The sequence below is a fragment of the Nansenia antarctica genome, assembly GCF_963989245.1.
Source record: "Nansenia antarctica genome assembly, chromosome: 7".
Lineage (NCBI taxonomy): Eukaryota > Metazoa > Chordata > Actinopteri > Argentiniformes > Microstomatidae > Nansenia > Nansenia antarctica.
The window spans coordinates 9,327,049-9,339,448 of NC_137677.1; the positions used below are offsets into that span (position 1 = coordinate 9,327,049).

Here is a 12,400-nt window from a genome sequence, read left to right on the forward strand (position 1 = left end):
CAGGACACCCACACATACACTCCCCCCCCCCCCCCACACACACACACTCCCCCCCCCCCCCACACACATACACTCCCCCCACACACACACATACACTCCCCCCCCCACACACACACACCCACACCCACACTCCCCACACACACACACAGGACCAAGCAAGGTGTCGGTATCAAACGAGATGACGTCACGCCGTCTCTGACAGCAGCTTCCTGGTGGTGTGTTGTTGTAGAGACACCGTGGAAGTGAAACCAGCTCAGCCAGCAGAGATAAGAAGGGAAATAAGGAAGCCACACAGCATATGCATCATATGCACATTCATATACACATGTCTGGTCTATCGGGGAGATAAATTAAGGGTTTAACAAAGTTACGAAGGAACGCCGGCGAGAGGCTGTCGCGATGTTGTGGACGTCATGGATAGCAGAATAAAGTAAGTTCTTTAATGACCTCCCGTCTGTACTAATACTAATAGTAGGGATATGTTTTGGGGACGTTATATTGAAAGTATGTGCATTTTTCCATCCTCAACACTGAGAACGAGTTAGTTAGCGAGCTAGCTGGCTGACGTGATGACACGAGCATTATAGGGTGCGTTCGTAAACTCGTCACCGAGAGCGCCGGAGCGCACACTGGGTTCGACGTCATAAAGGGACCGAGGCGTTTGATTGGACGAGAGGCGTTCCCGTGTGTGCTGATCAGATTTCCAGAGCGTGTTTACGAACGCACCCCGTTAGCCACAGCCAGGTCAAGTCTCGAGCCCACTGTCTCGCGCTAGCTGACCAATTAGCACGCTGTGCTACTGCTAACCCCCTACCACTACTATGTTTTCCATCCCACATTCTCCTTATTCAAGAGTAAGCTTAGTAATATCAGGATGAAATGGTGTCAGTGTACTAGTGGTAGGTGGAGAAGACATTGCGCACTGAATGCATTGCTCAATACTTGTGGCTGCTGCCTGCTAAATTCTTTGCTGTCATCAGATTCATAATCAGTTTCAATTGAATTGTCATTGGCATAGTACAGGTACAGTGACAACGAAATGCATTTGGCATCCAGCCAATAATAGTGCATAGTGCACGCCTTAGGTATGTACAGATATATGTACAGGCAGAGGCAAGGTATGTACAATAGTGCATAGTGCAAGCCTTAGGTACAGATATATGTACAGGCAGGGGCAGGGTAAGTACAGTAAGATATACAGCAGATATGTACAATGCAGTGGTTATCAATAATATGTACAGTATATGTACTATGTGCAAAACCCAGAAATGATCACAATCATTTCCCAATAGATCATTTCCCAAAACAATCCCCCTATCATCACAATGGTATCACGTAGAGAGACGTGAAACTGTTTTGTCTGGGTGATTGACGGATGATCCGACAGGTGATTTTTTCCACAAGCCTTCCATCACGAATTGCGCACCGAGCAGTAACAGCACCATGGATGACGAGCGACGTCTGCTCAATGGCATGTTGTTGATTAGATTTGCATGTGACAGTTGTTGAGGTCAACTGTTGATTTAATGCACCCAGCTGAAAATGATATCTGTTGTTTATTCCAGCGAGACTCCTGAGAGAACATTTGATCTACTACTCCAGGTGGCTTGCCCAACATCAGAAAATGAAGGTAGGTAAACACAAAGTTCCAGTCCCCACTGCTATAACCATGTCATGGCACACATCACGTTGTTTAGCACTATTATGTTTAGCACTATTGTGGATGGCAGTATGCATTGTTGTCTGACATCGTTGTCACCGATTGGCTGGTATGTGCGTTGTTCACACTGCATTGTTGTGAACAATAATTATTTGCTGAATGAAAGATGCTTTAGCACACGCTGTTCCACTCACACTAGGAAGGTGAAACAACAGGCCCGGAGGACATGAGTCTGCAAGTCTCAGTCAGGGCTGGGAAGGCTGGGAAGGCAGTGCTTAAGCATCTGTGTGGTCAGGTCAGGTGTAGCTACTGTGTTATTAGCCATCTCCCACAATAGTGGCAAACAATGCCTAAAGACAGGGCTCCTGACAGTCAACAGCATTCTGAATAATAATACTTAATAACTAATAACAGAGGAGGGCAGTCAGTTGGGTCCCCAACGTTTTTTTTTTCTTCTTTTCCTCCGCATCGTGACTGAGTGACCCACCCGATAATAAAAGCCATGCTTCTAAACCATGGCTCAGGATCTGCTGTAGCCGCCGCATCCCAGGAGGGACCGGTTTGGAAACACTCAGACACCGTCGACAACCAGCGTCAGCTGTTCTTCTATTTGCCGTGGTCAAACATTCTGCGAGCGGAGGAACAAAAAAAAGGGCTTAGAATAACCCAGGATATGATTCCGGCCCCGCCGGAGCTCCAGCGCACCCAGCTTTAAGGATATGGGAAACAAAACAACCTATATTTCACATCCCTATCCGATGTCACCCCTAAGTCAAATATCATGTAAAAACAGTTGTTGTACATATTTCACCCGCTCCCTTGTTTTTCCCCTTCAGTCTTGACGTTAAAGAGGTGTGTGCTGTGGATGATTCACTTGTGCAGCTGGCTGCTGAGTCAACCCGGGCGGGAGGGGAAAGTTATCCTTGGATGTAGTTCTGATATTAGATTTTAAAACCAAACTCATAAAACCCCTGGCCTGGTCTGTAATAACTGACTTCCTTATGAATGATCCGGGGGTCAGACTCATATCCGGACTGTTCCTCTCAGGGGCACCGCTGTAGTACACACCCCTCAGGTCCCCCCCGGAGCAGGCAGATGCTGCTCTCTCATTGGCCGGGAGTACTACTGCAGCGACCGCCTCATTGGACAGGGAGGCTCGGTACAGGAAGTGGGTTTTAACGTGAATGCGTGGCCCCGCACACTCAGGAAATCCAGAGATGTATTTGTTGCAAATTGAATCTCGTGATTTTGACAGGTTACTTTTTAAAAACATTATTTTTATATATATATATTTTTTTCGAAGAAATGGTTTCAGGTATCCAAACCGCGACTGAACCACTTCTCTCAGCTTTGGTCCATTTCCCTTTCTTCAAATTGGCCGTGGGTTCTAGTCCGTGGGGATGTGGATTGATATGTTTTGTGAACGCTGCTACTTATTCATGCAGTAAGATTGGCAGTGGCTTGTTTTATTATACTCAGAGCATATTGATGGATTGTGTGGGAACATTTGATGTCTAGAGGTCTAGAGGTATTAAGTCTATGGTAGTGTAGGTCTATGGAGGTATTAAGTCTATGGTAGTGTAGATCTATAGAGGTATTAAGTCTCTGTGTTAGGGCGCTGTGTGTTGTATGCATCTTGACTCAGTTCCTCATGCAGTGTTTGTCTCCTACCCACGGTTGTTATGTGTGGGATCAGATACGGCCTGTGAGTCATAATAGACAGGCTGTGGGCTAACTGAAACCTCCTCCGCCACGCAACCGCGAGCAGCCCTGTCTCTTTGTGCATTAGGAACCCTGCCAAAAGCACCTTGAGTCCAGCATAGCCCGCCACTATATCAGATGAATATTACAATACAATATCAATATAGCATAACAGCCTATCTTTTTTTTAAAGGTTATTTTTTTTCTGAGTGGGGCAATCCAACTCATTTGATTGGATAGAGAGGGTGAAGATCGACAGGAAAGTAAGGAGGAGAGGGCACGTCAGCAGGGCGTGGGCCGGATTCGAACCCATGCCGCCGACATATATGTTCTCTGTAGACCACGGTGCTAGACCACTGTACCACCCCGGGCCACATAACAGCCTATTTTATGACTCAGTAACCTAGATGTTTGAACGGCTGAAATTGTAGTCAACGCTACTTGTTTTCCTGCCTCATTTCAATAAATTATTATTTCAATAATTCATAAGATACTAAGTTATTTAATACTTTTTTGGTGAGCATGTGTGGGCATAGCGTTGTTGAGACCTTTCCTAGTTTGGTAAGCCTGGGGGAAATCCTTTGCAGCAAGTAGTTACAGAGGGGAGGACACCTGTTGAAATTTAAACGTGTTTAGACCAATCAAATAGCTTGATTGGGTGGAGCTCTAAAAAGCTGAATTCCGTTTTCCTTTAGGTGTTCTTCAATTTCCTTCAGTGTTGCAAGCTAACATAGGAAACAACTCTATGGTAAATAATCTTGTTGGGTAAAACAATGCACAACAAACAACCATTCTACAGGCATCTGGCAGGGGGGTTCTTTTGGTAACATCCAATGAAATTGCGAGCACATTCTCCCATCGCTCATAACATTCTCAAGACCAGAGGTGTGAGAACAACATGATGTGGATGGCTAGGTGAGGCTAATGTTCACCACTCACAAGTAATTGACAGTATCACATTACCTGTCGGTTGTTTGGCACTTACAGTTGAGGTTTATGTACAGTACCAGTCAAACGTTTGGACACATTTCCCATTCAATTGACACTGAGGTCATCAAAACTCCTTTTTTAACCACTCCACAGATTTCAGGTTAACAAACTATAGTTTTGGCAAGTCGGTAAGGACATCTACTTTGTGCGTGACACCAGTTATTTTTCCAACAATTTTTTTCCAGACAGATTTTTTCACTTATAATTCACTATATCACAATTCCAGTGGGTCAGAAGTTTACATGTCGACTGTGCCTCTAAACAGCTTGGAAAATTCCAGAACTGCAGCTGCACATGGGGACAAAGATCTTACTTTTTTGGCAAATGTCCTCTGGTGTGATGCAACAAAAATTGGAGTGTTTGGCCATAATGACCATGGTTATGTTTGGAGGAACAAGGGGGAGGCGTGCAACCCAACCGTGAAGCACGGATGTGGCAGCATCATGTTGTGTGGGGGACTCTGCTGCAGGAGGGACTGGCGCACTTCACAAAATAGATGGCATCATGTGGATATATTGAAGACATCAGCCAGGAAGTTAAAGCTTGGTCGCAAATAGGTCTTCCAAATGGACAATGACCCCAAGCATACTTTCAAAGTTGTGGCAAAATGGCTTAAAGACACATTTAGAACATTTGTGGGCAGAACTGAAAAAAGCATGTGTGAGTGAGGAGGCCTACAAACCTGACTCAGTTACACCAGTTCTGTCAGGAGGAATGGGCCAAAATTCCACCAACTTAATGTGGGAAGCCTCTGGAACGGCGACCCGAAACGTTTGATCCAAATTAAACAATTTAAAGGCAATGCTACCAAATACTACCTGTGTGTGTAAACTTTTGTTCTGACCCACTGGGAATGTGATGAAATAAATAAATGCCGAAACAAACCATTCTCTCTACTATTACTCTGACATTTCATATTCTTAAAAAAAGAAAGTAGTGATCGGAACTGACCTAAGGCAGGGAATGTTTACCCCGATTAAATGTCAGGAATTGTGAAGAATTGACTTTAAATGTGTTTGGCTAAGGTGTGTGTGTGTAAACTTCCGACTTCAACTGTATCACCAACCATCTACCTTAAACATGCTGAGCTGCCTCTCTCTTCCTGTTTGCTACCGTGTTTGGAGTGTCATGCGGTAGCTAGGCTGTAGATAGGTCTGTGTGTGTTTTTACTATTTCTTGCTGACGGCACCCCGTGGGTAACCATGGGTAACCTTCACCACATCCTGGTGCAACTGCCAGTATGGTCCTGTAGTGTCACACCTCCATGTCAGTAAGAGTGGGGGAGTTTCCCTCTTTCTAGCTGTGATAATGATGAACAAGATGCCCTGTTTTCTTCAGGTCTTACCAGTCATATACTGGCTGCTAGTAGCAGCTCTTTGAAAGAGTTGTGTTTCTTCTGGTTTCACACACTCACCTACGCACACACACACACACACACACACACACACACACACACACACACACACTCACCCACCATAGTACTGACACACACACACACACACACACACACACACACACACACACACTCACCCACCATAGTACTGACTGTGTGTCAGGTGTGTGGACGCTTATCCTAACATGTCAGGGCACACGCACACAAGCACACACACACACACACACACACACACACACTAACACACTAACACACACACACACACACACACGCACACACACACTAACACACTAACACACATGGAAATGGAAATGAACTCAGTGTGTGTCAGGTGTGTGGATGTTCTGCTAACATGTCAGGACACTCACACTCTCTCTCTCTCTCACACACACACACACACACACACACACACACACTAACACACACATGTGGCAGTGGAAATTAACTCACTGTGTCAGGTGTGTGGATGTCTGGTAACATGTCAGAATACACACACACACACACACACACACACACACTCGATTGGCAATGGAAATGATGGCCTTTACTATAGTCTTTACTTCTCAAAGTGCTTCACATTGTACGGCGCTAAATCTGTCTATCCCAACCAAGTAGAGCAGCTAACAAGGTTTCATAAGAGGTCTGAGCTTCTCTGAAGTGTCACCCTGACCACCCTGGGTCATCCATAGGCTGTGTTGCTGTACATTCCTTTAAGGCGCTGAAGTTCAAATCTGACTCGCAGGCGTCGAAATCAAGTTAATAGCCGACTACTCTGCTGTGGGATACATTGAGGTGTCTAACCTTTTTGGGGGGTTTGTGTAGGGAACTAAAACATACTTTTTTAATTGATTTAGTCTTTTGATCAGCCCGTTTAATAAACATTTATGGTGATCATCACTAATGTATTGGGGGGTACCAAAGGGTGGTTTGCTCGAATCCTCTAATTCTGCTGTAACTTGGCTGCTTATAAACCAAACAGCTTTAGCCTGATATGAAGTGTTACCAGATACAACTGTCGTTTCTGCTTCTGTCTTCAGTGTGGACTGTTCAGTGCAGTTTCAGAATTAGGCTACCACATTTATTCACCGTGTCCAAACTCCAAATCTGGCCGCTCTCCCTCTTGTGCCTCTACTTGAAGGTGGGCTACGCGGGTCCTCTTCCCACCGGCCCCGCCGAGACCGGCCCTCGGCGCCCAGGCACCGGCTCTCTCTCTCCTCCGCTTCCGCTCGGCTCTGCCCGGGGTTGGCTCCGCGCGGCGTGCGGACGCCCGGGCAAAGCGAGAGCGTTTGGTTCTGTTCCCCGAGAGCGTGACTGGCATGCTAGCTTCGGCGCCCCTGCCTTGCATAGAGCCATATTGATGTGCTTCCAAGACGCTGCCAAAGCTAGCAGACGACGCCGGCGGTGCCAAGGCAGTAGGTGGAGACAGATGCTACCTGTCCTTCCACTCTCTCCAGCCAGATTGCTTCCCTGGTAACAAAGCAATAAAGTTAATAGATCAGCATATCAATTTTACAACCGCACTCATGCTGCAATTAGGGAAACGATTTGCCATAAAAAAAAAAACCTGTCAATGGCTTCATCCGCCTTTGATCCTAAAGCTCGGACCGTTTTTTTTTTTTTTCCATGGCCCCGGCCAAGTGAATAAAAATCTGTATCGCATCGATTTGAGAATGTCATGTTTCGCCAAGAACTATTGACAAGCTCAAGGGGCCTGGACGGTATCTCAAACCACCCAGATCGCCCTTCACTGGTTAACGCAAGGCTAGAGGCTGGGTTGGTGGGCGGTATTGACACCCCTTCTGATAAGAGCTGTATCGAGGCACTCTCCATGGATTTTAGTTGAGGAACCGGAGAGAGGGAGGGAGGGAGGGAGGGAGGGAGATGGTATGAGAGGGAGAGAGAGAGATGGTATGAGAGAGAGAGAGAGATGGTATGAGAGAGAGAGAGGGAGGGAGATGGTATGAGAGGGAGAGAGAGAGATGGTATGAGAGAGAGAGAGAGAGAGAGATGGTATGAGAGAGAGAGAGAGAGAGAGAGAGAGAGAGAGAGAGAGAGAGAGAGAGAGAGAGAGAGAGAGAGAGAGAGAGATGGTATGAGAGAGGTACGACAGTCTTTGATTCGCATGCCCTTCCAGCTTCCCTTTCTCCATCGCACCAATTACGGATTGTAACTTTTGTTCCTCCTCTCCTCACGAACATTTCTCACCCACACCCCGAGGTCCCAGAATGTCACCTCCTGCCAGCTAGTTAGTTATCTGCCTGCGTCGCTATCCGCCGTAGCCCCCTCAAGCACTGCTGTGATATTCCATTTCTCTGAGATTTATTTTTCTCTCTCTCTCTCTCTCTCTCTCTCTCTCTCTTTTTTCTTCTTCTCACCACTCGCACGGCAAAATGCCCGTGTGGTAGAACTTTTAGAAAAAAAAGGTTGAACGCTGACATTCTGCAAAATGTCACTCCTGCTCCTTGACCTCCCGCTCGGCGGTGCTGCGACGTGATTGGCTGTGGGCCGCGTGCCGGGGGTCGCAGCGGGCTCACACATAGGCGGGAGGCCATTGGAGGACCAGCAGATGCCACAGTAACTACGAGGGTGTTGATTGGTCATTAGAGAGGCCACACTCCTCACTCACACTCCTGGAGAACCCCTGGGTCTCACACTCCCTCTTTCGCCCCTTCTCTCTCTCTCTCTCTCTCTCTCTCTCTCTCTCTCTCTCTCTCTCTCTCCTTACCTCCCTCCCTCCCTCCCGCCCTCTTATCTCCCCCAACTCTCCCTCCCTCCCTCTCTCTCTCTATTAGTGAAATTGCCTTTTTCTTTTTTTATCGAGAACAAAATCTAATCCGGCTCATTTTTCATTTTCGTTTCTTTCGAAGCGAGGAAGCGTCATAACTTCCCTGCTAGGAAAACAAATGACCACGTTCAAGTCAACTTCGAAGAAGTCCCCTTCCCTTTCCGTGACATTTACGGTATCAGTATGACCTAGTGTGAAACCTTCGGCAGCCCACAGGGCTATGGATGGAGTGTAGAGAGACAGGAGGTTAGTCATGTCCGGCCCATGTCGACGCTGTTCTCTCTGTGGGCCGTTGCCATGGCCTTTTGTATGTGCTATCACGCTCATTTGTAGCTCACTCGGTCATCTGTCAGTCGGCCATTCAGACGCTGCAGAGAGGCCTGCTGCTGCCCGGGTTCAGAGAGGGAAGGAAGGGCAGCAGGGTGGCTGCTTCTGTCTGTCTGTCTGTCTGTCTGTCTTCAGAGAGGGAAGGAAGGGCAGCAGGGTGGCTGTTTCTGTCTGTCTGTCTGTCTGTCTGTCTGTCTGTCTGTCTTCAGAGAGGGAAGGAAGGGCAGCAGGGTGGCTGTTTATGTCTGTCTGTCTGTCTGTCTGTCTGTCTTCAGAGAGGGAAGGAAGGGCAGCAGGGTGGCTGTTTATGTCTGTCTGTCTGTCTGTCTGTCTGTCTGTCTGTCTGTCTTCAGAGAGGGAAGGATGGGCAGCAGGGTGGCTGTTTCTGTCTGTCTGTCTGTCTGTCTGTCTTCAGAGAGGGAAGGATGGGCAGCAGGGTGGCTGTTTCTGTCTGTCTGTCTGTCTGTCTGTCTTCAGAGAGGGAAGGAAGGGCAGCAGGGTGGCTGTTTCTGTCTGTCTGTCTGTCTGTCTGTCTGTCTGTCTGTCTGTCTGTCTGTCTGTCTTCAGAGAGGGAAGGAAGGGCAGCAGGGTGGCAGTTTATGTCTGTCTGTCTGTCTGTCTGTCTGTCTTCAGAGAGGGAAGGAAGGGCAGCAGGGTGGCTGTTTCTGTCTGTCTGTCTGTCTGTCTGTCTTCAGAGAGGGAAGGAAGGGAAGCAGGGTGGCTGTTTCTGTCTGTCTGTCTGTCTGTCTTCAGAGAGGGAAGGAAGGGCAGCAGGGTGGCTGTTTCTGTCTGTCTGTCTGTCTGTCTTCAGAGAGGGAAGGAAGGGCAGCAGGGTGGCTGTTTCTGTCTGTTTGTCTGTCTGTCTGTCTGTCTGTCTTCAGAGAGGGAAGGAAGGGCAGCAGGGTGGCTGTTTCTGTCTGTTTGTCTGTCTGTCTGTCTGTCTGTCTTCAGAGAGGGAAGGAAGGGCAGCAGGGTGGCTGCTTCTGTGCTAGGGAGAAGAAGAAGGCCTCTGGTGGCTGCCTGGCAACTCTGGGCACACTGCTGTAGAAGTCTGTCTGTCTGTTTGACTGTCTGTCTGTCTGTTTGACTGTCTGTCTGTCTGTCTGTTTGACTGTCTGTCTGTCTGTCTGTTTGGCTGTCTGTCTGTCTGTTTGACTGTCTGTCTGTCTGTTTGACTTTCTGTCTGTCTGTCTGTTTGTCTGTTTGACTTTCTGTCTGTCTGTCTGTTGTGTCTGTCTGTCTGTCTGTTTGACTGTCTGTCTGTCTGTCTGTCTGTTTGACTGTCTGTCTGTCTGTCTGTTTGACTGTCTGTTTGACTGTCTGTCTGTCTGTCTGTTTGACTTTCTGTCTGTCTGTCTGTGGTGTCTGTCTGTCTGTCTGTTTGACTTTCTGTCTGTCTGTCTGTTTGACTTTCTGTCTGTCTGTCTGTCGGTCGGTCGTTCTGTCTGTCTGTTGTTGTGTCTCTCTGTCGTTGTGTCTGTCTGTCTGTCTGTCTGTCTGTCATGTCTGTCTGTCTGTCTGGGCACAGGTCCTGGGTTACTGCCTCTCAACCAGCGGTGTCCATCTCTGCCAACGGTGTCTGTTTCTCTTTTGGTTTCTGTCTTACTCTGCTCTGCACCTCTGCTCTCTCTCCCCCTCTTTTTCTCTCTCTCTCTTTCTTTCTCTCTCCCTCTCTCTTTCTCTCTCTCTGTTTCTCTCTCTCTCCCTCTCTCTGTTTCTCTCTCTCTCCCTCTCTCTCTCTCTTTCTCTCTGTCTCCCTCTCTCCCTCTCTCTCTCTCTCTCTCTCTCTCTCTCTCTCTCTCTCTCTCTCTCTCTCTCTCTCTCTCTCTCTCTCTCTCTCTCTCTCTCTCTCTCTCTCTCTCTCTCTCCCTGATTATCACCCATTGTGACAGGGACAGACAGACCCTGCAGGGAGAGGGGGGGGGATCAGAGGGTCAGAGGGTCATTGGGACTTTCCCAGGTGGTATAACCCATCTCGTGTCCAGTCCGTCCACCCCTGCACCCCCCCCCCCCTCTGTCTGCCCTCTCCCCTGCCCTTCTGAGAGAGAGAGAGGGAGATAGAGAAAGGGAGAGAAAGAGAGAGGGGAGAGAGAGAGAAAGAGAGAGGAGAGAGAGAGGAGGGAGAGAAAGTGAGAGAGAGGGAGAGAGCAGGAGTGTTCTGTGACACCGGAACAAAGCGGACACAGACAAAGACAGCCAAAGTGACGGACAGGGACAAGAGTCACGGGACACGGGAGTCATAGCGACCGCGGGGGAAGGAGACAGGGAAAAAAGACACAGGGAAAAGGACAGACAGGGACAGGACAGTTAAAGGGGTGGAGGTAGAGATGGGGGGGGGGGGGGGGGGTACCGTGGTATGCTGATGGTCTGTAATCGGAGAGGTGACACACCGCGAGGGCTACTGGCTGTGCTTTCCCTTCTCACTGACGCAGTACCACTAGAGCTCTCAGCAGGGGTGTGTGTTGTGTGTGTGTTTAGTGTGTGTGAGTGTGTGTGTGATGGCTTGGAGTTTTGTGAGCGACAGAAGGCTCATCTGAATGCGACTAACGCAGCCAGTTCTTTGGAGGAAACACGGAACGACTTCTGGGCTTCCGGAGATCAGATCTATTTTTAGAGTTTTGAAGCATTGCTGAAAAGTAAGGGACCTGATAAATTATTTAAACTAAATGATTTTTGATTAATGGAGGAAGATGTGTTACTTCACTCAGCTCATCTCTCGTCCTGGCCTCCCCGGTCTCCACGGACGGCTGGAATTCATTTCTTACTGACTCGTTTAGGGAAGAGAAGAATTTCAATAAAACATTCCTTTATTACGAGAAAACCCAATTCATTTTTGCCATTCATTTGTTTTTTTGGATGTCCAAAACCAGTTGAATCGTCATGAAAGCTCTTTGTTGACATGTGGGAGTGTGTTAGAGGAGAATGGATGACCAGGAATATGCCGCTGGTGAACCGCAGATGGCTGATAATAAAGCTTGGTTTCCTACACCAATAATCCCGTCTAAACAACAATGATTGGCTGGCTCTCATGAATTTAATGCTGATGTGGCCTAGTTTACAAACTGTGCAGGATTAACTCCTGGTTTGTTGTGTTTATAATCTGCCAAAGCTCTTTTAAGTGGCATTTTCGTATATTATATTCGATTAGATTAGATTCAGACTTTATTATCATTGCAGAGAGTACCAGACAACGAAATACAGTTTAGCATCTAACCAGAAGTGCAAATAGTCATATAAAACATGATAGTGATAAGTGATGTGTACAGTATGGCAAATATGTAGCGTATATGGAGAATATGCTGACGTTGTTTTTCTATTGGGCAGATTAGAGGATTATGTGTTGATTACCAGTGACTTTTCACACCTAGTGAGGAATCGCGTGACCCAGCAGTAGAAAAAACAAACAACCGACGGGTGTTCATTTGTACTAATACTAATTAGCACGGCTAATCTTTCTTACCGAGGTCGTTTTAGGATTCACGACCGATTAAGCCCCGTCAACGACATTTCATTCCAAACCCAACCTATCCAGAAACGGCCCCGG

At 47.6% G+C, this 12,400-nt stretch overlaps 1 protein-coding gene across 1 annotated transcript in view; it reads left to right on the top strand.

The window, feature by feature from the left end:
- Positions 1-293: 293 nt before the first annotated feature.
- The window catches only part of dennd1b (DENN/MADD domain containing 1B), a gene marked incomplete at its 3' end in the record, with an annotated part of 39,796 nt that continues 27,689 nt past the window's right edge, over positions 294-12,400 (top strand). The window contains exons 1-2 of the mRNA XM_080536519.1: positions 294-430; positions 1,566-1,630. Of these exons, the coding sequence (XP_080392645.1) occupies positions 414-430; positions 1,566-1,630 (82 nt within the window). The 5' untranslated portion in view covers positions 294-413. The remainder of the gene's footprint in view (positions 431-1,565; positions 1,631-12,400) is intronic.